The following is a 25,744-nucleotide window of genomic DNA, read 5'->3' as shown; positions in this document are numbered from 1 at the left end:
TATCTCTAGATACACCTTTAATGGCTTCCTTCGTGGCTGATATAAATTAGTATGATTCCACTCATGCTAATGGAGCTATGCTAACTTCTTTGCTTAAGGATAGGACCTTAGGAGTCGTCCTCTTGCTAAACGCAGTGAGTAATGCAGAAGTTCCCATGCTGGATAGCACTTGAGTTTAGACTCCCTTTTTCTCAGCAGCATGTTACATTCCTTGAAGTCTGCAGACCCTCCTGGGAACTGGGATTCAACAACAGGAACATAGCGGAAGCCAGAGAGTTGAACGTAAACACCTTTTCATGTGTTCAGTGTCTTTTGTAAGTTGTGGCTACATTAGTATTTTCATTTTGATCAGTGAATTAGATTTGAAGTGAAGTTCACAGCTATCCCAGTAAGCAGCGTTTTGGTCTCAAAGTGCCACAAACTGAATTTATTGCAGATGAAACTAAGATGAAGGATACTTTCCAGAAGTTCAACTGATGAACTCCAGCTACTATTGAATGTCCAACAGAGAGGATTTGAACACAGGTAGATCTCCCATAATGCATGTCGTGTGGACATCAGTTCATCAGCACCAACTGTTCCACTGTGCTGATACTCACATATTAGTCTGTGCTAGTCACTAATATAGACAAAACCTAGGTGCTTCCAATGTCTGCCATTTGAATAATTAATTATTTTATTTTGTAGACTAATAAAACCTAGCATTTTTGAGTTTAAAACTCTTTAGGTCTTCTTGAGCATCTTCACTGGAGGATAAGGTCTCAGCCAATTCACCTTAAAGCTCTAGTCAACTTAGGGACCTTTTACAGCTTGTATCTGAGTATTCATCATCCACTGTGGGCCAAATCCAAGCATCCTTAGATTGGTCCTGTTCTGATTTGTATTTCAAGCCCCCTCTCCCCTCTTCCAAATTCTAGATAGTAGGACTGCAGTTTTAGTTTAGCTAAAGAGAGAAATTGAGGTGTCATTTTTTCAGCCTCTCATTGTGAGATGGCTTTGCAAAATAAATCACAGTGGGTTTAAAATGCTAATATTTCTCTGATGTAAGATTTCTTGTAGTAATAATAATTTGTTCACTTATAAGTAATGACACAAAAGCAACATGATGACTTTGAGTTATGATCTGGGATTTCCACCATGGAGACATCAAGATACATGGAAGATAATTATTCAGATAATTTTATTAATGGCAAACTCTAATCCTCCTTACCTTAAAGCACTCATTTCGTAGAGTCTATTGTTAGTGAAATGTCCTAAATGCTTAAATAATAAATACAGTAAGCCCCTTTTATGGAGAAAAAGCTCATGCAGTATCAGTTAGTGATGGGATAGCTTTTAAATTTACAATATTTTGTTTTGATTTACCTAAGCATTCAAAGCCAAAAGTTTAGCTGCCTGTCCAAACAGAGGTAAAACTTCCTTTGATATAGAAACTAGACAATCAGGTGAACTGACCATCCTGGTCTCACAGTTTTGTTGTATTGTCCTGGCAACCCTCAGCCACAGCTTAGTGAAAGCATGCGTAAAAGTGAGAAAAACCCATTAAATGTTATGCTCTGGTTTCAGCTACTGGTTGGACCAGTGACGTATACTAATTTGGAGTATGCTAGTTTCCAGTACCTTCCTTCTCTGTGGAAGGGGAAGGATGTTCCAAAGGGAACTATGGGGGAATGTTGAAGATCAGTGCACAGAGGAGTAAGTCACCACTCATAAAAAGCTGTTCATTTAAAACACATTTAAAGACTTTTAAATTGCATGTCCCCCCTGCCATTTTCTACGGTCAGAGCATTTGCTCACTTGAATATTATAGCTGTGCTTGTGTTTTGCCCAATCTATAAGCAAAGTTCTCTATAGGGAAAGAATTCCCTCATGAAGAAGAACATTCTTTATTTCCCTGCTTATCGCGTTTTAGTCATGAAAAATCATGTCACACCACAAATAAAAATGAATTGTGTAAAAAAATAAATCACGGGCTGCCCTTTAGCTGCAAATAATTTGCATGAAGTGTGTATGAATACTTATGGACAAAAAATACACATTTTAAAAATGCACTTATAAAAATGTATTACAGAAAAAAGACCTAAATGGTGTCTGATAAACTGTTTCCAGTTTAATCTAAGATATTCTAAATACCTTAGAAATCTTTGCTCACTGAGATGTTATGAGGATTAACCTGGTGACAGAAATAAAGCAATTTGGAGGCTAAGTGTAAAACACTGTTGGTCAGATTCCAGCAATCTCAGTCCTGTTGAGCACTCTCTTTCCTGGGTATAACTGCATTAATTTCAATAAAAGTACTTGCACAGCATGTCACTTCTCAGCATAAAGAATTTAGTCATGGCAGAGTCTAATCTCTGTGATTTTTCCTCAACTGGTTTGCCTTTCCCAAAGAACTGCAATGATTTATTCATGATTACCTATGCACTTAAATTCAGAGTACAGTGTAATAGTGAGAAGACGAAAATTACTGGATGTTTACTGTGTCAATGGTGCTATCATTATTGTACCATAGAACTTTCTGGAAAGTTTCAGTAATACCCTTACTGCACATACTGAATATTAAAATAGTACATGATGGTAGAGAACTTTCTGCTCTATTTATACAAAGAGATAGTTCTGTAAAATGCAATGAATTTGGATAAATTTTATGTTAAAAAATGTCAGTAAAGCCATGGTCAAGCAATGTATAGACAAACTTCTTTCGTGTGCTCCTGCTCATACATATCTGACCTTTAGATATTCCCATTATTTTAGTCTGGTACTCCAACTACTCAAAAATGACTGTAGAGTCAAACTAAGCAGGCTACAATTATAGGCAGATTTTCTCCTGGGAATCACAGAGCAATCATAAGGTGTTCTATAAAAGATAAAGAAATATCATGATTAATAGCAGAGCAATAATAAGGTATTCTTTAAAAGAGAAAGATATCATGATTAATAACATGCATATGGATAAAGATCTTTCAGCTTTTGGGGAAGCAACATACAGCAAAGGAAATCCTACTAAAACAGCATGTTCTTCCAGGCTGCTAGCTGCTGATGAAAAAAAAATGAACAATTTTCATGGCAACTCACCATTTCACTGTTACCAGCCACACTTGTATTGTGAGCTCGTGGCGGAATCCACTGCTCATAGTTTATCACCTAGATGGTAAGAAAAGTAAAATTAGGAAATCCAACATAAATAAGATGACTAAACTTCTTAGTATTGTGTCACTGAATACAGATCGAGAGCTCAGCAGTCTTTCAACCCAGTACTGTGTGCATATAAAAGCAATGGCTGACATACACCAGCTGATACCCGTTGAAATCAGTTTGATATTGAGCTGTCCTAATTTCCTTAGTTATCTGGGACTCAGTAACATCTCAGAGTCATCACAGTGTATGTGGTACAGCATCAGAGCCATGCATTATATCGTGGGATGCTTGGGTCTTGTCCTAGATCTTGGGTCTCCTTTCTCAATGAGCAAGGAAAGCCACAGAAGACTCAGCAGCAACCCCCCAGCTAAAGAGCAAGTGTCACTGATGCATTTCTAAAAAGGGTCTTGTTTAGTTCGCCTCATTTTGCCTGGGATGTTGAGCCCCAAGGGTGTGAGTCTGAATTGGATTAACAATGCAGAGAAAATGGGAGGATCTGCAGAATGAAGCAAAGACAAGACTATATACACTTTCATCATCTGCCCATAATCCATTTCTTGGTCACAATGTCCTCATGATAGGAATGCCATGAGACTACACTTTCCCTGGGGCACTGATGCAGTCCCTAGTGGGCAAGCCTGACAGTGCTTATAGCTTATCAGTGAAAGTAATGAACACTAGCCTTTTTTCTTCATGAATATGAATGACACTTTGAAGGCTGAATGCAACCTAAGAATTTACGTGAGAAATGAGCCATGAAACATTTTTGAAAATGTATTAGACCAAAGACTGTATTACTTCATATTTTATGTCCTTCCCAATATGCTACAAAGGGTTTGAGCCATCAAGGGAGCCCTGCTAGACATGAACAAACAAGAACAAAGGTATGAAAAATAAATGCAGAATGTAAAGCTATTTTTTATGGTAAGGTACAACTATTACAGTGTTGCTTATGCTGTGTCCCTCAACCTGTACTTCTGTTCCAAGCCCCTGTTTTCCAGCACTTATAGAATGAATGGAATGAATTGAGCATCTATTTAGGAAATGGAGAGGGATTAGTTTTTGTGAAGCACTCAGGGAACTTATTTGCTTTCTTTTTTCTTTTTTTTTGTTTTGAGTGAGAGTGAGAAAAACCTAATATGTTCATCTGTTCTATTTACTCTTGCTTGTAAATTTGGCTCTTCCATGTCTCATAGAATCACAGACTCACACAGACCAGCTGAGGCAGGAATGCACCTCTGGGGATTGCCTAGTCTAACTCCCTGCTCAGAGCAGGTCACCAGAGCAAGTTGCATAGGTCTGTGTCCTGACAGCTTTTCAGTAACTCCAAAGATGGACTTTAGAAAGCCTCTCTGGGAAGCCTCTTCCAGTATTTGACTTCCCCTCACAGTAGAAAAGTGCTTTCTTTAAGTTAAATGAAATTTCCTGCATTTCAGTTTGTGCCTGTTGCCTCTTGTCCTGTCACTGGGCACCACTGAGAAGAGTCTGACTCTGTCTTCTTTACTCCCCCCATCAGGTGTTTGTACACATGTATCAGATCTCCCTGAGCCTTTTTTGCTCCAGGCTGAACACTCCCAGCTCTCTCAGCCTCTTCTCATATGACAGATGCTCCAGTCCCTTAACGATCTTGATGGCCCTTCATTGGATTTATTCCAGTATTTTCCTTGTTTGTCTTGTACTGGAGAGACAAAAACTGGACCCAGCACCCATATGTGGTAGGCCAGCTTGCCACTGCTGAGCAGAGGGGAAGGATCACCTCCCTCAACTTGCTGGCAACGCTCTGCTTAATGCAGCCTAAGAGGTTGTTGGCCGCCTTTGCTCCAAGGGCACATTGCTTGCTCATGGTCAACCTGGTGTCCACCAGGAGCTCCAGGACCTTTTCTGCAAAGCTGCTTTCCATCCAGTTGGTCCCTAGCCTGCATTGGTGGAAGGGTTTGTTCCTCCCCAGGTTCGGGACTTTGCACTTCCTTTTATTGAACTTCATGAGGTTCCTGTTTAGCCGTATCTTCAGTCTGTTGAAGGCCTTCAGACGGGCAAGCACAACTCTCTGGTGCATCAGCCACTCCTCTCATTTTTGCACTGACTGCAAATTTGCTGAAGGTGCACTCTGTCCCATCATCCAGGAAGATGATAAACAGTACTGGACCCAGGATCAACCCCTGGGGTAGACCACTAGGGACTGGTCGCCAGTGGGACTTTGAGTGATTAATCACATTACTTTGAGCGCAGCAGTTCAATCTGTTTTCAACCCATCTCACTGTCCATTTTTCTAGTCCCTATTTCATTAGTTTGTTTATGAGGATGTTATGGGGACAGTGTTGAAAGCCTTAGTAATGTCAAGATAAACAACATTCACTGCTTTCCCCTCTTCCACCAAGCTAGTCATTTCATTGTAGAAGGCCCTTAGGCTGGTCAGGCATGATTTCCATTTCATAAATTCATGCTGACTACCCCCAATCACCTTCTCGTCCTTCATATGTTTGGCAGTAGTTTCCAGGAGGATTTGCTCCATCACATTCCTAGGGATTGAGGTAAGACTGACTGGCCTGTAGTTCCCTGGATCTTCTTTCTGGCCCTCTTGAAGATAGGAGTGACATCCATGGCAGTTTACACTCCAGTTTTGTGAGCTATCCCACTACATTTCTGTGATCCTAATGAAATCACAGCCTTGCAACTGCATGCAGACCTCTAATTCTTCCTGTTTGTTCCCCGTGCTGTGTGCATCAGCATACAGGGACTTCATAAGGACACTCATTTGTGCTGATTTTGCAGAAGAAGTGTGAGAGCTTCCCCCATAATGCTCTTGTCTCAGCATTTCCTTATTTGTGTGCATAATGCAGTACAGCAAATGAAAACAGACATAATCAGACTATTCTGGAAGCTTAAAAGGGCATTATATCAATGTTATCTTGATGATAATGAAGGCCAGAGGTAATAATCACTAAAACTCAAAATAATGTAATAAAAAATAAAATTTTTAAAAAGCAAGTTCAATAGGTCTTAAATTGGTACCAAAGCTTGGAGGTATCCAAGTCTCTACAGCTCGTTAGTCCCATGCCCCAAAAAGCATCTTCAAAAAATTACAGAAGTCAAAAATAGAACTTTGCTTTTAAAATGGGATAAAGTGTTCATGGGGAGATGCTTTAAGGGATTTTTAAGGAAACTTATACATAAAGCAAACATCGGCTTTCTTCCCTGTTATTTCTTCTTCCCCTTTTTCCTCCCTATTCTATCACATCTGGGGAATGGCCTCCAGGATGTTAAGCAGGAATCAGCCCAGAGCCTGCCATGGCAGGATAGGGACAGAGCCAGAGATCCCTCACACTGAGGGAAGAACTGCTGTGGGAAATCAAAGCATAGTCTGTCTTCGTAATACTTAGAAGGCGAGAGGAAGAGAATAGAGAAAGAGAATGAGAGATGCAGAAGTGAAAAGAGCTCTTTTCTCCTTTTCTTCCTTCTCACCTACTTTTTGGCAGCGGAAAGAGGGGGTAATCATGGGAACAAACTAACAGTACAGAGACAGATAAAATCCTGAGAGAAAGCAGGAGAAAACTGGAACATACTGGTTTTCAAGGCACCGGTTTCCAATACAGTCATCTGTCCCCTGATACACAGATCATTTGACTATTCTTTTCAAGCCAGACCGCGTCTCTGCCCTACACTGGAGCTGAGCACTGCCTAAAGTCTGGGTCTGCACAGCTCTCTGTCTTATCTCAGAAGCTTTCAGAGTGATGCCTGTATAGTTTTTTCTTGCTTTTAACCTAAATGTCCAAAAGGACTCCTGACATTGTATAGAAACAGCAGAGGAAACTCAGCTTGGAGCCTTTTATAAAGTTTAATGCTCGCCTTCTGTAAAGGAGAATTTACCAGATTTTCAGCTTTTAAATAATTTATTGTATTAATTCCTCATTTAGACACAAGCGCACATGTAGGTGTGTGTTATAAACTTTTAGTCAGATTCCCAAACAGGGTAAACTGTTATGTCATGTGAAATCAGCAAAGCTAAGCTGATTTGCAACAGACATGAACTGGCCCTTTAAATAACATAGTATCAGGGCAAACATGGGACTGGAAGTGAGATAAAAACCAAATGTCAGTCATTCTAATTCCAGAGCTACAAGTCTTTCTCCTCACCTCTCTGCTGCTCACCACTGATGGGTTCTTACCTACTTTTACATTGTTATTATTATTATTATGCAAACCCAAGGGTCAGAATTCCTTAATCGCTCATGCTAGTGAGCTAACTAATGTAGTATTATGAAGAGGAGATACGGTATATGTTTATAGAATTTCAGAAAGCATTAGGATACATATGCCAATATGGATCACGCAAGACTGATCCAAACATTTAGTATAGATCTTGCTAGACACAATTCCAGAACATTAATATAATGGAAATGTATTCACTCAGGGAAAGAAAAAGTTTTCTAAGTATTAAAATCCATATGCATAATGAAAATGGAGCACAACTTAGGCAGTCACCAGAGTCTTCTTTTAAACTCAACTTCTAAAACACACAGGCATACTAAGTATGAAGTTTAGGCTAGGCAAATACTGAGTGGAAGCAAGAAACATGCATTTTATTGAATGAAATTTTAGATTCTGAAAAAAAGAGTAGTTATTTCACCTGGCATGTTGTTTCCTCTATCTTCTTTCCTTGCAGCATATGTATCCCATCACCAATAATATTATCTTCTGTGAATTATGACCAAAAAAAAAAAAAGAAAACATGCTTTAAAATATCTTGTTTTAAGTTTTTCTGAGGAATATCATTTGAATTGCACTTGATGTTTTGCGCTGACATTTTGACTCTCTGAAGTTAATCTCGTATCATTTAAGCATGCATTTTATCTCAAACTGCTTTGAAGTAAGACTACAGAACAAATTGGCAAACTGACTCACATAAAGAAAACTCATTCATGCTTACTTTTTCATCTGTACTTAGTCTCAGTTTGCTAACCCAGAACCCCACCAAGCATTTCCTCTTGCCCTGCTAATTTGCAGCAGCAAAGTGTAGAATATTAATATAAAAAATGAAGGGCAAAAATGATCTTTGCAATTGAGATCTGTGTAACTTATATTAGATTAGAAATTGCTTTCAAAGAATGAACATCCTCCCATTTCTTTCAAGAAATTAATGCTTTGCATGGGAAGGGTATTTACCTTCATTAGAACAATGAGCAATAACAGGTCAAACAACTCTGAAAAGTTTACTTTTAGTAAGTCTACTTTGAAAGATCTACTTTTACTCCCAATCTTAAGGCAAAGCATACGCCATTGTACTACTGTAGAAAGGCCCTAGCGACTAGATTCCATCAACATAGATATCAGAGGCAATCAGTTATTCTGCAGGAAAAAACAGAACAAAAAATACCTGTTAATCACAGCACAAAGTGCTATCCTATTTTTCCAAAGTTACTAGAAACCAGTAGGAATATGTTGGGTCTTTTTTTCTCATGAATCCTAACTTGGCATCCTTATTGCTGCTGAGGAATACCTTACAACATCAGTAATACTCCCTTTTGCAAAATGACAGCTAACTTAACATATAGATTTACAAAGGTGAGACTGATTGCATTGTTTTCTCTACAACAGAAAAAGAAAGATCAGTTCAGTGAATAATTCCAAGTGACTGAGATTCTTCAGTTATCACATGAAAAAAAGTGTTTGAACACAATCATGAAAATTTATATTCAAAGAGATAAGTAAGATCCCAGTCCTCAGAATGCCTATGTTTATGTTGGAATCAAATGAGACTACAATGTATATAAAGCTAGACAAGAAACTCCCTAAACTCATGTGAGTGAAACAATTAAAGGGCCACTGTACAGGCAAGTTAGCACATATATTTTCATATGTTATTTTTAAAGCAAATTCTCAATCAAGAGAGATTTTTAGGATTGTTATTTTTTCCTAAAAGAAAATCCTCTCCAAACAAAAATTGTAACACAATAAGAAATAATCTTCCTCATAGTTTTGCAACTTGGATGTTGTAAGACTGGGTTAAAATTCACAAATTACACTCTGGGCATCGGACAAAAAAGAGCAAGAGTCTTTTCACATCCTAGTTCCACCTTGAAACCATAGGTCAGCTGCACAGAAAACCCCATCAAACAATTTACTTTATTTGCTATGTGCATCAACAGGAAGAGAAAATATGAGTCACAGAAAATTTTATTGCATGAATTTGCCTTTAGAGGCTTCTGTAAGAGCTTCTATGATAATAGGACAGTGTCTTTCTCCTACAGGCTTGATGGTTACAATAAATCAAAAGCTTTTCCAAAAAGTATGTTACGTTCCAAAATCTAACCTGACTGACCAGATTTTAAGTTGTCTCAAGCACCTACAAATCTCCTTGAAGCTACTAAGGGCCAGTTGTCTGACAATCCAGTTGTTTATTTAAATACAGAGCTAGCTGGACTTCTAGAAGCAGCATAACTCATGTCAAGCAGTACTTATGCAACACCAGATTAACATAACTGGGTTATTTCTGGTCCTCAGGCTAATTTGTTTCCATCTCCTGCAGGCATCTCTGCACACTGTAGCCTTGTGCTCTGTAAGCTTACTCTAAAAGTTAAGTCTTGCAGTGTTCGGTCCTGTGCCCACAAGTTCTTTTACAGTCTAGTCCAAAATAGTATTATTTGGTAGCTGTTTGCAGCTGAATCACAAAGAACCGTGGGGCAACATATAATGACCTTAGCCTGAAAGACTACATACAGTGACACTGCTTTTAACGTAATTTCGTTCAAAACCAAATGAACAATAGCAAGTTATTAAAGCAAACCTTAGTGGTCCCCCCAACCATGATCTCTTTTGCTAGCCATAATAACATGCATCCGCAGTACTCTTAAATCTTGCTTAAATCAGGTCTCCAATCCAGTGAAATATGGAATAGGGTAATTGGGTAAAAAAAAAAAAACAAACAACAAAAAACCCAATATGCAAAAGATATATGTAAGCTGCAGTGTTCTTTTCTTCCTAGTCTGGCAATGGGTACCAGTCACTTTACTGTGGAGTGGAGCAGTGGAGAATTATGTCTGCTGACTCTGAGCGGTGTCAGCTCTTTTCTATTTGTCTCTGTAATACTCTTTCATGGAAGCCCAATGACTGTGAACTTGCATTCATTCGAACTTTTAGGCTGGCAAATGTGGTACTGGTGATTTGGGTTTGGGCTTGTGAGCAAAGACAGGTATTCCCACTATTGTGTCTGTGGGATATATATGTTTTTACTGCCTTATCAGTCTGGAAAACTGAATTTTGTAGAGGTAATACACACAGAGGCATTAAGAACCTAATCCAAAGGCTACCAGCATCAGTGGATGTCTTCTTTTCATTGATTTCAGTGAGATTTGGGTCAGGTCTCTGAATACAGCTCTGAAGCAAGCAGAGAAGTCTGTGCTGGCCACCACGCATGGCCTATTACACCTAACAGAAACTCATATTATGCAATAGACCTGCAGACCTTGAAGGATTATCTCTGTTAAGAGAAAGGTTTGATCAATAGTGACAAATTATCTAGATCAATAGTGATACACTGTAAATCTCCTTGCAATGGTTTTCACCACTGTGTGAAGGGGACTTCCCTTGAGATAATTTTACTGCAGTAGGGGAAAGGGAGATTTCTATTTAGCTGCCAGCTTTGCTTCCTGTTCCCTCTGGGCCCCTGCCCTTCAATTATAACACTTGTCAGCTTTTAAAATGTGCACTGTTCTTTTGCATGCTTTGGATATTTAAAAGGGTAAAAAAAGTCTTGAGTAGAAAAGACTCTGGAGGAAGGTCAAAAAGTTCTGCTGTCTCATTCAGCCTTTTTTCACCTTCAGACTGACAACCTCTGGAGTAGTTTGAGGAATCATTCCAAAATGGTTTTGGTTAAAAGTAAGACTTGTCTGGAGAGAAATGCCTAATATTCCTTTCACCTATCCCTAAACCTTATCCCTTGCAAGACAATGAGAGTCACTGAAGGTCCTTTTCCCCTCATCAGTTCATCACAAAAGCAGAGTTCCTTTACCTTTTCTTGTCATCTCTTCTTTCTGGTTCTGGTTCCAGGAAACCCAATTTTCCCATACATGGGCAAATACAATAGGTATTGCAATTTCAGATCTATTTTCCAAGCATTTAAGAGTTTATCTTCAAGTGGTGAAGTGAATGAAATTCAGAGGGAAAGCTGGTGCCCTGTCCTCTGCTTTCTTCAGCATACCCAGGTAACAGTGGAATCTCCTAACAGTGGATGATAGCTACACCATTTGTATAGGAGATATTAAAAGTTATGGCAATGGCTATCTTCCCACTTTGTTGGCTTAAGCAGAGAAAAAAACACTCATCCACTTTAATCTCACATATCTTGGTTTCTGTTTCTGCTGAACCTTGTATGGTTTGGTCTGATTAGGCAACTGTAATGGATCTACCTTGACTTCAAAAAGTACAAGTACAAATTCCATTCCTGAAAGAAACATTAAGCAGATCATCAAAGCATTTTGATTTTTTAAAAGTCCAGTTTGTGTTTAAATGGACAAGATGACTGCTCACTTGTTATTTCTCATAGTTATTTTAATGAATTTATACTGGTCAACTCTTAAACAGTGTCAGTAGCAACTTCCCTTATATTAGCTGTAAGGTTGTTTCAATAAAGTTGGTCAAAACAGGTTTAGAAAGAGAAATGGACCAAACAGTTGCCTACAAAGTTTTGCCAACTCTCTTTTGCACCTGTCATGAGTTTTTTTCTGGGAAAAGTTATACTTTTTCCCTGTTGGATACCTGGAGTAGCATAAAGTATATGGGAACATGGATTCCTACTATAGGCTCATATTACAGTTGGCAAGCCCTATACAACACGACTATAGCAATTTGCTGTAGTGGAAGTCTTCTTTGGCCTGTGGACTAGAGTGAATTGGTCACAGAGTGTGTTCTTAGCTTCCCCGTTTTAAGGTAAGCTTTATTTTAACTACTTCCCCCCTCCCCCCCGCCTTGAGGACAAGATAAATCTCAAAAGGACTTGACAAATTATTTAGCCAGATTATTGGTGAAAAATGAGAAATTTTCCTAGGTGCCCTTTTAAATACTTTGTGGAAAATGCAAAATCAGCTGAAATATGTTTAGCAATTACCTTCAAGCTGACAGTGCCTTCTGATGTACGAATCATTCTCCAGCTTCCTGGAACCCTGCCAAAGTGTGCCATTCACATTTTTCCTGTCTAAAGTAAAAGCATAGAGAGCAGTCACCTGAATTCATAGCAAACCTGTGAAATAACAGGAAAGTCTATAAAAATAGCATTAGAATGCAAATCAAACAAGCTTGCAGAACATTGTAGTATCTGCTCGAACATGGAAATGAATTGATGATTTTGCAATATAGGAAATTTGATGGATGGATGGATAGATGGATGGATGGATGGAGGGTATCGTGGGCAGACTTCAAGTTTTATCATCTTTTGCTGCTGTCTAATACCTCATTTAACACTGTTAAAACCTGATCAGAATGATTGTTATCTTAACCCTCGTTTTAAGACCTAGGAGCCCACAGAACATCTGTGCCTTTATTTTGCTTCCAGGCATTATATAAATATCCTTTAATTTTAAAGTTAACAAGCTAGTGTGTTAGCAAGAAATAGCATCAAAGATGCCCACATCTATGCCACACATGTTCCAAGGCCAGTACTGTCTCAGCTTGAATGGGACAAACTAGGTTGACTTTGAGAACAAGATGGCCATTCTCCTGTTCCCTCAGTGAACTTCAAAGTGGTCATGCTTCACAGCATATTGATAACTATTAAGTTTTTACACTTCCTGGTTCTGTTTTTTGTTTTGTTTTGTTGGGTTTTTTTTTAATGTTGGGTTTAACTCTGACCACGTCAGAAAATTTTCATTATGAAAGCACTTGTCGATTCTGTCAAGTGCTGGGTATTCATTACAGCCTGGATGCTGTAGACCAAATGATACTGTTCTGCATGAATGTCTTCCCAGTGCAGGGCTACAGAATGAAGTCTTAACATACAGGAACTTTCATCTGAGACACAATGTTATGAAATATAGCTGCATTGTTACAGGCAGATATAATAACGTTTTTACTCAATAAGGACTAGATACAACAACTAAACCCAAACTCCAAAGAATAAATAGTAGAATGTTAACAGGAAAGTCTCACTGAAAAAAATAGGAATTTTTACTTTTTAAGAAACTGGTGATTATTTCCCACAGAGGATTTACAGAATCGAACCCATTGAATCACAACTGTGGACTGCATATTATTATGCAGTGTCAGGACGGGTTGAAAAAAAAAACCTGAATTTCTTCTTTGTTGAACTTGTTTGTGAAACCTTAAGCAAAGTAGTTTAACACGGGAAAGGGCAGGGACCTGAATTTGATTAGATCAGAGATATTTTAATTTTTTATTGAAATGATTAAAAGAAATACTGGCCATGCTGAGTATTTCTTTTGTTGTCCCATAATAGGTTCTTTAAATCTTTTTGGTATCTATGTTTAACTAGTTTGTTTTCAATATGTACCTACAAATGTGTCTGTGGAAAGTGGGGCGGGGAGGGGGGATATATTGATAGCTTAACTGTATTTTTTCCTTCCTTTGCATTTGTTCCAACAGCTGTAAAGCAAATCAGACTCTTAATTAAAGTTGGCTCTGTGAGATTAGCAAGTATACAGTAAATTATTTAAGCAGTTACTAACCAAATGCTTCATTTTCAGACATGGACTTCTGGATGGATCTAAAAGAATTAAAAGAATTTACCATTAGCTGAAAGTCAGAATGAAAAACGAAAGCACATTTAATCAAATATGGATATTTTCAAACTAATTCTTCAAAGCAGGGCACAGGGATTTAGCTGTGCAATTCCCACTGGCTTTAATTGGAGTTACTTGGCTTTTCTCATTCACCCAATCATCTACTCCCACATGCCACACAAAGCTCTGAAAGCTTCTGAGTTTTCATTCCGTAAAAATATGTTATTCAAGTTTCTTTTTGGAATGGAGAATTCATGACTGAATCAGGGAGCCCATCAGGAGGAAAATAAGAGATACTTTTCTTTAGACATGATCTGAAGTGTCCTACAACTGTTAGAAATTAGTGTCTGAAGTTTGGAGACATAATAATGGATTGAAGCGAAGAGCTACATAGGAACATGCCATCACTACGAACTTGAGTAACATTTTATTGCCCAAATAAACCTTGAGCTTTTTGCACATTTACATCAAGGAATAGTCCTAACTCATGCTTCCATCTGTGGTCAATGGTTTATAGATGATGACTTAAGGAATATACTAACTTCACAGAAGAAAAAGAAATCTTTGAATTAACAAAGATTTACCTTGTGAATTAATTTGTTTCACTTTATCCATAAAAAACCCTACAGAGATTAATTTATGAGCTAGAGGATGAAGCCAGAAGATTATATTAGATGAGACCAGAGACTCTCTAATCTGTGACAATGATCAGCAGAAGGGAAAGAGCACAAAAATTGAGATCCATCTCCCAACTTCGGACACGTAGGTGCTGAAAGGTTTCCTGAGCAAGAGGTTGCAACTGAACTATTGTTTTTTTAAGGAACGGGTCTGTAAGCACTAGTTCTATTTGAAACCACTTGGACTTCTTTTGTTTCCAGAGTTCCACAATTTAATTCTTACTGTCTAAACAAGGCATGCTTCTGTTTATTTTATTTCTGCTACTCTATTTCATTTGGTGCTTCCTTGTTGCCGGATTGTGAGAAAAAGAGAATGATAATTCCTCATTCACTTTCTCCATATCTACAGAAAAGGCCAATGTGAAAATTTCTGAATTATCAGTGGGGGTATCATGCCAGGCTAGTGATGGCTGGACACTCACAATGAAACAATTTTCATTACAAAATCTTTTCTTGTTGAGTGAAATTATTTTCATCCAGCTCACTCATTTTTTTATGTTGATTAGTCAAATGATCTAGACAACCCTTCTAAATGCTGATAATTCATTTAGAATAGGATTAGTTTTAGAATAGAATAGTTTTATTGGCATTGTAAGATTTGACACTGTAGCTATAGACTATTTCTATTCCTGGGGCAGACTTCATTCTGATCTAAGCAGGAGACTCTTAGGCAGCTATGTGATTGCCTCATATTTGGTAGAGCTTGGTAGGGTAAACCTTGGGTAAGGCCTACACAGTAGTCTGGCTTCCTTAGAAGTGTTAAAGAATGATGAGAAAACAGTGAATAATAGACTTATGTCTATACTTTAATTAATGCAGTTTTGGGAGCATTTTCACAGGGCCCTAGCTGGTCACAGATAACTGAGATCTCACAGCTCTGAGTGCGTACATCTCTGTGTTTGCAGTTGATAAGTTACTACTGTTTTTATCAGATGACCAGAAATAGATTTAAACTGTTACTTAAGACAAAGGAGCTCTTGATTTTCTTTGAAATCTTTATCTATTTTGAAATTTCTCAGCAATAGACATAGGCAATATTGATGTTCTGAATTTAGTGGAATCCCACCTAAAAATAAAATTAAAAAACCCCAATGTCCAGGGATTTTCATGTCTGTCACAGCCAAACAGGTAAGATCTGCCTCTATCATTCCATTAGGCAGGATTTCAGATTTCATCTAAAGGGGACCACTTTAGTAATGCAATGAAGCCAAAAAAGAATTCCTGTGCTTACTAATACATATTAATCATTAGCCTAAACCATAGCATTGTATCTTAATGAATGGATGCAAAGCATGCTGCTGTCACAAATATACTTGATAAAATACAGTCTGACCTGCTTTATCTGAATCATTTTTCAAACTAATTTTTTACTTGGATTAAAAACACAAACAAAAAACTCTTCAGGAGATTATCAGGTCAATGGTGCAAACATGCTATAAAATAGGTTACCACTTCAATCTTTCAGAAAAGCAGACATATGGTTAAACCAAGCTCAGATTAACTGCATTTGATTTTAGCTGTCCTGGTTCTGATGTTTTGGAAGAAAGCTTTCTGTATATGAAAAAATCATGGCAAAAGAGCTTTAGCAATGCATTACAAGCTTGTTACGTGCTTTCCAGCTGCAACATTAATACATGTACTCTATGAGAATTAAAGCAACATTGGCAAATATTAATAAAACAACAAGGATGAAAGATACAGACAAATGTAGTGACACTGTGTAGACCTTGAACTGGTCTTAACTTACTTTCTTTTTTTGGTCACTGTGTTCTCAAAGTCAGGAAATTCCTTTTAAAAAGACAGAGAAAAAAAGTCTATGAAAATCAAAAATGTTTAATCAAAATATAATATTTTCCTCACTGGAAAGCCACTGAATGATGTACTTTTGATGCATGTTTTTAATATTCACTAACATTTCCAGTCTTTCTTTTTCCAACAGCTGAAGCTATGGAGGACACAGTTCAGCAGAGAATATTTGTAGTTATGTGTCCTGATTTTAGGAGGCTTCAATATCCATGGATCCCAAGAAGCTGACAACTGTAATACCCTTGAAAAACCAAAGAACAATACTCTTACCCCAAGAATTAATATCATATTTCTTCCATAGTATGATTCTTTTAAATTTTATGAGGATAAAATACCCACATGTTACAATGGGATGTGGCTTTCTGGGAGACAGAGAAGGACTCAGACTCTGTAACCCCATTACATGCAGAGGAATGTGGAAGAGAGCAGGAAAATCTGCAAGTAAAATTGAAAGTTGTGCAAGTCGACCTGGCAAAGCTCTGAGGGGTACCAAATCAGAATCAAGCACTGGCCTGAAGGCAAGATCACACAGGCCCCAGGGCCCAGATGATATGTACCCTGACAAGATGTGGGAAGGAAGAGAAGTTATGTGGGTGTTGAAAGGGTGAACAAAAGGGTGCCTCACTCTGCAAGTAATGCCAAAACATCTCACTGCATCTTTGCTGTTGCAGTTACCCTGGGAAGTGAAGTTAATTTTAACTTTAAGAAAACCTGAGGATGTCATGCTAGGACAGAAGAGATCTCTGATCCCTATACTATTTTGATATCTCCTGAGACAGAATATCAGAGCACTGTATCACTTTCATATCTATTTCTTCCAGCCTGGAAGGCAGAAACTGGGATAAAAATGTCCATGATGAATGTCACTTCAATCTGCTCTGCAACAAGAGACATTAAAAAAAAAAAATAGCCATTCATTATTTTATAAATATGAAAACTTCAGTGTATGGACCTATTTCTCATATTCTTATGTTTAATTTATTTCCTTTGTGTAATACTATCTACATCTGCATGGCTCTGACCACAGTAATTTAAAAATGTCATCCAGGTTGCATGATGAAAAGCCAAAACATGTACTACATAAAATGATGTAAGTAAGTGCATAATTGAGCATTTTATATTTTTCCCCTCCTCTCAGTAAAACTCATCATAGATTTTTTTAAGCTTCTTCAGGAGAGTGCATGAAGAAAAGGCTGTTTTACTGCACTGACATTATTTTAACTGAATATAGGAGGTCCTGTTAGCACCTGAACATTTGTGAATGCTAATAATTTTATGCAGTCCACAGAATTTTTTTTTTTTGCATGTGTATATTTGTTCACAGATGCTGTGTGCAAATCAAAGGAGTATACAGAATTTATCATCTACTTTGAAATACTGCAAGCAATTTAAGATAAATTTCTTGCTGAAAAAACAATCAGCATTTTAGTCTTGGGACAAATCTTTTCAATAGCTCTAAAGAAATGACTAGATGAGGTGTATAGGCACACAGAGAAGTTGAAAAATGTTGAAAAAGTGATTTTAAGGCTCTTTTAAAATGGTAGTGGCAACATCTCATTAAAAAAATATCAAATATTCGATTTCAAAGAGGCTTGTTAAACGAAGCATTATGCACGGATACTGTAAGTTAGAATATATATACGATCCAGGGAACAAATTGGAGACAGGGCCCTCTCTAAACCTCAGTGTGGCCATATACCTGGGAAGACTGTTAATTCATATCTTCACATGCCAAACACCTGGTTTGGAACAGGAAACATAGAATTGTAGGTTTAATCTTTTGCTCCACAATTTGAAACCAATGCTTCAGCATTGGTTTCTTAAAATCCAGCAAAAATTGCATGTATGGCATGACATCATACATTGAGGTGATACTGAAGTGAGTTCACTGGATATCATGGGATGCAGTGCCACAATGAAATATGACAGTGGGTTTAAATGGCCATTTAAAAATGGCACCTTTTATTCGACACATCTCTTCCTGCTATGTCTGAATCAGCTGGCTGAATTGAGGTACAAGAATAAATTACTTTTGTTTGTCTTTTTTTTGTTAAGTATCTTTTCAGTATTTGGCTACTCTTAAAATCGTATGTAACTTTAATCTGAAATTAGAAATTAAGCAGTTTTAAAAACATCTTTTATCTTAGAATGTAAATTAAGGTTATTCTAGACTCTACTTTCCACATTCTCTGAAGTGCATAATTACCTTGTTTATGAGAACAATTTGTTCCTTCCCCATCCCAAATATGAGCGATCTGTTTCCTAGAAACAAACTGCACATGTGGAAACTCAGCATTATGAAATTATTAATAAAGTCCTTTCCTCCCTGCTTTTGTCAAATAACTCTGAATTAAATAATTGAATGAGTCTCTTTGGTGTTTACAAGTTGGCTGAGAAAGCTAGAGCTCCTGTGTCTGTTAAGACTTGCAAACAGGGAAATGATAATTTCAGATAACTAGCCCTCTTCTTTCCCTCACTGGAATCAAATGCCAATTATAACACTGCAGATTAAAGCAGGTATCATGATTGTGATTTTCCTGGCAATAACTTAGAAAGACTGATGAATTATTTGTCACTTTTCTGATATGCAGGGTAGTTGATCATATCACGGTCAGCAGTTGAAAAAATATGTGGATCTCATGACATTTGGTGATTGCAATCTGACAGGAAATATATGAAAATAGTTTTAATACTGAAGACTCTTTCCTTGAGAAGCTTAAGACAGCTCATGAGGTAGAAGACTGAAACACCAAGCTACAAGAGGTAGAAATTCATTTTCTCAGTTAGTAGCATAGTTACAGGCAAAGAGTACCCATATGATTCATTACATACTGTTGTCTACCAACTTCTTTCTGAAGAAGGTCCAATTCAGCTTTGCTATGCATAAGGTTCAAAAACAACTCCATAAATCTATTTTTTCCTTTCTGTCTGAGCATATTACTGAAGCTGAGCAACAGACGAAGTAACGAAAAAGTTAACAGGCCAATTCCCTGAGAGGATTAAAATCAAAAGGCAAGTGTGTATAACAAGCACAAGAAATACCACAGGAACCCGGAGTGGGAACCTCACAAGCAAAACATTTCGTGTACTAAACAGGTCTTCTAAGTTATGTGAAGGAGAAGAACACTGCACATGGAAGAGAGATTCTTCTTTATCCAGGATGTGTCATTTGGGCAGATATTTGGCCAGGAGCAAAAATAATCATGGTCAAAAAAGGTGCCCAAAGAGTATGTTCACTGAATTATGTCCTGCACAGGTTCAGTGACCACAGTACCCTATATTTCCCACGTCTCCAGAAGAATGTCACAGCCCAGGTATGATTAGGACAAATCACAACAGACAAGATAACTGCAAGAAAATAACTACCTTGCTGCAGTATAAGGAAAAAATTCTGCTAGCCCTAGCCTCCCTTTTTTAAGTTGAGGGGAGCAGACCTTGAACGCCTGCCCTGTTGATTTCTGACATTGTATAGAAAAAAGAAAGGGGGCAAAGCCTCTTAAGGAGGAAATGTGCCGTGCCAGGCTGCTCCACCCTCAGGAGATTTAATAGCTCTTTGGAACCTGCATGGCCATGGTTCAGCCAACCATTTAAACATACACTCGAGCCCACACCTACTTTGCAGTGCACTTAAGTATGTGCATTACTGAATAATGATAGATGGCTAAATCAGGGCCTGAGGGAGCCAATAATGTTCTGAATTTATCATGCTGTGGGGGCCGCCCTGCAGTCTGGAACCAAGTGACGGAATTAAAAATGGGAGAGAAGTACAAATGGGCTCAGTTAATAAGCTTAACGGCTTCATCCAAGGTGTAGGTCTAATAACTCACATGCTAGAAATAGCAGATAAGATTACACACAGTCCTTTGGCCTTAGCGACATTTTTCCATAGGTCTTACTGCTGACACATCATCACTAATCTTGTTTTCCATTTCTAGAGAGCATTTTATAAATAATCATGTTGATTCTACAGCCAGCACAGTGACACAGCATCCAGCCGTTATTTTTAGTTAAGTGCCGAGCTGAATATTCTCCCAAACAGAACAAAATAAAACTCATAGCCAGTTTTAGGAAGCTTCTTGTTAATATCTAGTGAGCCAACAGTTTGCTTACCCATTTAGCATTGCTTTTACTGATGATGAAATTTAAATTTAGTGATGAATAAATGTGCCATCAGTAAAATATCCTCTTTAGGAAAACAGAAATGTATGATAAGAGTTAGCAGAAACCAAAGTGCTGGATTCTTCTATTCACTGCTGTATATGTATCTTCATGGACTATGCAGGGCCATCCCACAAAAATAGCACTGACCAATGTAAAAAATGTTTTGCTACAATTTGTTCAGATTAATGTACAGGATTTTCTAATCCTACACTAGTAGCAAATCTGCTTCTCTAAGATGGCTCAATGAAAATAAAATTCTGTATTGGATAGGTTGATTGCTCTTATTTAGCCAAAAAATTTATGAAGCCTAACTCTATACTGATATATTTAAGAGTCTGAAGTAAAGTTGTCAAATCAGAAAACAGAACAAAACAAGAAAAAGCAAGAAACAAAAAGCCTGACGTAAACATCACTGTAGTTTTAATTCTTAGTCTTACACATTGTGAAAACCATAGCAAAGCACAGTGCTATGGATGTGTCTTTACCATATCTTGACAAGATAAAGGATAATTTTTAGTAGTTATCTATTGCAAAGTATATCGGGATGTCATATGTCACATGCTGGGTGCAAACCAAAAAAAGAATCTGCTTTTAATTTTCATTTTACTTTGTCTAAATACTGTTCCTAGCAGATAAACATCTATTGGACAAGGAAATATTAGTGTAGTTGTCATTAACTATTAAGTTGGTTTGTAGTCACAGCAAAGGGGAAAAAGACTGAGTGCATGTAGGAGCTGAACTATAATGTCCAGCTTTGTTAGTAGAATGGCATGTTTCAATACGGTTTTGTAACCCAGCCCTAGCCAAATAGCTAGAGCTTCACACAACTGAAATACTGCAAGCATGCTAGGATCAGGTTACAGCCATATTTCATAATCGTGATTAAACACACTTAGCTGGAACAGTGTAGAAGTGGCTTATTCTTATAGTAACAAGGTCACAACCTGATAATGGGGAGAAACCTGTCACACAGGAGAGCATCTACCACCTACTGCAGTAAAATTATAAAGTAGGCACATTTCAAAGCCCAGGCTCATAGATCTGTGCTGATGCTATGAGGAATCATCTTCAGATCTCTGCACTGCTACGCTCTCAAAACCAGGGCCATTATATAAAGCACCAAGGAGATTATCTGGAAAAGAGAGACATTCACAGAGTAAGATGGTTGCAGCAGAAGGGTCTGAGAAGAGCAGTTATTTCCATTCCTTTAGGAATTCAAGAAGTGCATGCCACAGTTCCCCAGGCATTCTCCTATCCCACCAGCTCCAGCACTTTCTCCACACAAGTCCTGTGTGCAAACCTGCTTTGTGATATTGCAATACCATAGGCCCAGCAGTCTCATAGGTACACGGTACCTAACCCAGATTGCACATAGGTAAAGCTTGGCATAATTCTGAATGGAGGGCAGTCTCTCTTCTTTGAATAATGAACATGCTGCCTTCTCTTTATTCCTTCACCAGGCTGCATCATATGTTGCTATAGATAGAGATAGTAATTATAAATGAAGGAGCAAAGAACAGAGATTATGAAATGAAAAAGATTATGAAATTTAGTATACTATGTTAAAGTATTTGTCAAAGCCTCAATGATATATTATACCAATAACATACCAATAATAAAGGATTAAGTAGGGTAACATTATTTAGAAAGAAAAAAACCTCCTTCACATGTTTGCCTAATGAAGTCTTGTAAAATGTAAAGGTTGTTCCAGAGGCCGTCAGTTACAAAATTCATACAACTCACACTTTACAAATGCATTTTTTTATTAATAAAAAGGACAACCAAAGACACCAATAGTATATCCTGTAGAGACAAACTTGACTAATATCTGTACCCAGCATTTTCACATGCTATTACTTGCAAAGAGAAATTCCCTCGTACAGTGAAGCTGCACTAATCTCACTTTGCTGCCTGCTGTACAGAAACTCATGACCTGTTTTTCAAGCATGCTTGTTAAGACTGGACAGAAATCAGGTCATTGGCTACAGAAAAGAGATTTGAACAGTGGCCTTAAAGAGCCTAAATAGTTCAAACTGGCAGTTAAGCCAGCTGAACACACATGTGCCCACATACAGAGTAATAGTTTTTTGCAAAATACATTGCATACTTTGCAATTAAATTTTACTTACCAAAGACATAGACCTATCAGGTGGTCCACAGCTTACATGCATGCTCACTGGAGTGCTAGCTTGGCTGTCAATAGTAATTGTATCCTTGGGTTCTTGATGTTCTGGGACAGGCTCATACAAGCTGTCCATTGAGCCCTCCTAAAATACATTTAAACAGGTTTTCAAAGATGAACACTTGTAAACACATTAAAATAATAGTAATTAAAAAAGCAATCAGTTTCTGCAATTTACAAAATAGAGTGATTTTCCTCACCTGTCTTTTGAAATCCTTTATTTAATTCTTTCTCTAAAAAACCATATAGGAATTGATTATAAGTAAGTACCCAAATGCTGGAGTTCACAGTATCATGGCACAGATTCCACAGATTGACACGCGTAAAGCTGAGGGTACAGCAAAAATGAACATTATCTGCTCAGAAGGCATAAAATCAGGTGTATATCTCCACCTGAACACTACATGAAAATTCCTGTGAAAACTATGAAAACTATAAACCATTAAAATTTCTATATGAATCATAAAAATGTTTTATACTTAGTACTTCTTCTCTATGGAAAAAAGCTAATTTGATGCAGAAAGGTAACCTTATTCCTTAGAAATAAATCGAAACAATGCAGCCAGCTCCCACAATTTGAGAGTCATGATTTAGGCCCCCAAAATAATGAGAATGGACAGAATTAAAAATAAAGGCTATTTGCATTCAAATTTTTGAACTCTATGTTATAATGCACATGTAAGGGTTCTTTTTCTCCAACCACCAAGAATATAAACATTGTAACAGAAACTAAGATTTTCACATTTATCCCACAACTCCAAGAGCCAGGATTACATATACACACCACCATTCCATAATTCAAGAGCTAAATGAAAGCAGATGGTAAAACTAAAGACACTCTAACTAATGATCCTAGATTTTAGATGTTGCCACTTTGATCTGCACTGAATATTTTTCCAATGAATTTTGATTACTGCTTTTAACTGCATTAATTAAGGAATAAATCTAATTTATAGCAGTGTGACTTACAGCAGAGCAACACCATTGAAATTAACATGGTATACTATTATTTAAAAGCATTTGTTCCTCTAGTACAGAAGATAAACACAGACATATATTTGAAGTTATATTGTTAATATGTAAAGCTTTACAGGCAATGTTATTGACTGGTGGAACAGCAGTTCAAAGACATGACTAATTTTTGCAGCCACAAAGTTTATCTATGGATCTTTATTTGCTTCTGTCTACTAGAGTCTTGATATGCCAAGATAAATGTTGTGGGAGAAATATTACAAGTTGAACCTCTTGAAAATACTCGAGTCATATACTGGAATTTATTCTAGGAACTAATGAGTTAATGCTTCCTGGGAAAGTGGTGCATGGCTTATGAAGCACATTACACGTGGCTTGTGCTCCTAACAGCCAGCTGAGCCTGGGTTTTGACAGCAACTGTGTTTTTTCATAAGAATATTATTTTTTCTTACTGTAAGTATGTTGCCATGTAGCAATGACGGTTCAGGCTCACAGTCTGAAGTTGTGGATTGAGCATTTCTAGACAAAAATGATGAGTTTAAAACCTTGTTACACACTTCCAGGATTCTGCAATGTAAAATGTAACCATATACTTCTCCCTCAATAGGGAATACTACAAAATTTTGATGAGAGAGTATTTAATTAGAGATGGAAGCATAAAAGAGAGCTTGTGTGAAAGAGAGAGCGTTAGAGAGAGAAAAGAAGAGGGAAAAGAGAGGGCAAGGAAAGGTGAAAGGAGAGAGAGGAGACAGGTTAAAAAAGATAAAAAGAAGACAGAGAAGGAAAACAATGTGAAAGAGAGAAGGGAGGGAAGAGCAAGCATGAGAGAGGGCGAAGAGATGGGGAGAGAGAAAAAGATAGAAGACAATGAGAGAGAAAGTGAGAGCATAAGGGGGAGCACATGAGAATGAGTGCTTAAGAGAGGGAGAGAGGGAGAGTGTGAGAAAGCTCAAACGAGAGAAAGCTCATGTAAGATGGAGCACGAGGGTGTGAGGAAAAGCAGGTGTATAAGAAAAAGCAAGTATGCAGAAAAAGAGCAAGTGCACATGAGAAAGTGAGGGCATGAGTAACAGGAAGCACATGAAAAAGAGTGAGGGCATGAGAAAGGGGATGCATGCAAGAGGTGGAGCACACGAGAAAGCAGGAGTGCACATGAGAGAAGAAAAAGCAAGTGCACAGGAAGAGCAAGCACACAGAAGAGAGAGCAGGTGAAGAAGAGAATAAAGTTACAAGATAGGAAAGGGAAGAGAAAGAATGCATGAGAGCAAGTGAGAGAAACTGAGACAGTGAATGAGAGTGAGAGGGGTCAAGAAAGAGAGCATGAGAAAGATATCAAGTGAGAAAGAGAAAGCTCGCCTGAGGAAGAGTGAGCGTAAGGGCATGGGAAAGGGTGTGAATGCATGAGGAAGCATGTGAGTGTGTGTGAGAGGGAGTAAATGCATGAGAAATAGCAAGTGCATGTGAGGAGAGCCAGGGAATGAAAAAGAGTGAGGGCACTAGAAAGGAGTGCACCAAAAAGAGCAAGGACATGGAAAGGGCAAGGGTGTGAGAAAGGGAGGGCATTCAAGAAAGAGGATGCACAGAAAGAGTGTGAGCATGAACAAGAAAGTGAGCAAGAGAGCAAAGGCATGAGAATGAGTGAGTGCATGCACACAAGAGTGCGAGAAAGAGCACACAAGAAAGAGGGAAATGGTGTGTAAGAAAGAGAATGTGTGGAAAGGTGCAAGAAAGAGATGGCATGAGGAAGAAAGCGAGCCATGAGGGCATAGGAAAGAGCAAGTGCATGGTTGCAGGTAAGGCCACAAGGTAGCAAGGAAGGGTGCAAGGTTGTGAAAAAGAAAGTGAAGGTGCAACAAAGAGACCACGGATGAGAAAGAGAGTGAGGACATGAGAAAAGGAGTGGGCGTGAGAAAGAGTGTACCAATATCCAGAAAGAGCAAGTGTGCAAGAAAAAGTCAGCATGAATGTGAATGAGAAAATAGTGTGAGCATGATGGAAAGAGACAGAAAGAGAGAGGGGGTGAGACAGAAAGAGTGAGAAAGCAAGAAAAAGCAAAAGTTAAATAAAGCAAGAAATAG

At 37.9% G+C, this 25,744-nt stretch overlaps 1 protein-coding gene across 2 annotated transcripts in view; it reads right to left on the bottom strand.

Annotated features, from left to right (window-relative positions):
- SAMSN1 (SAM domain, SH3 domain and nuclear localization signals 1) overlaps positions 1-25,744 on the bottom strand; it is a 123,265-nt gene that overhangs the window by 62,824 nt on the left and 34,697 nt on the right. For both annotated transcript variants that reach the window (XM_052794109.1, XM_052794108.1), the window contains 6 exons: positions 22,642-22,779; positions 16,293-16,333; positions 13,815-13,852; positions 12,242-12,328; positions 7,766-7,833; positions 3,076-3,144 (listed from right to left, as the gene is read on the bottom strand). In XM_052794109.1, the coding sequence (XP_052650069.1) occupies positions 3,076-3,144; positions 7,766-7,833; positions 12,242-12,328; positions 13,815-13,852; positions 16,293-16,333; positions 22,642-22,779 (441 nt within the window). The remainder of the gene's footprint in view (positions 1-3,075; positions 3,145-7,765; positions 7,834-12,241; positions 12,329-13,814; positions 13,853-16,292; positions 16,334-22,641; positions 22,780-25,744) is intronic.

This window comes from Harpia harpyja, chromosome 8 (assembly GCF_026419915.1).
Source record: "Harpia harpyja isolate bHarHar1 chromosome 8, bHarHar1 primary haplotype, whole genome shotgun sequence".
NCBI lineage: Eukaryota > Metazoa > Chordata > Aves > Accipitriformes > Accipitridae > Harpia > Harpia harpyja.
The sequence above is the reverse complement of the archived record's forward strand: the minus strand, read 5'-3'. Positions and strand labels throughout refer to the sequence as shown.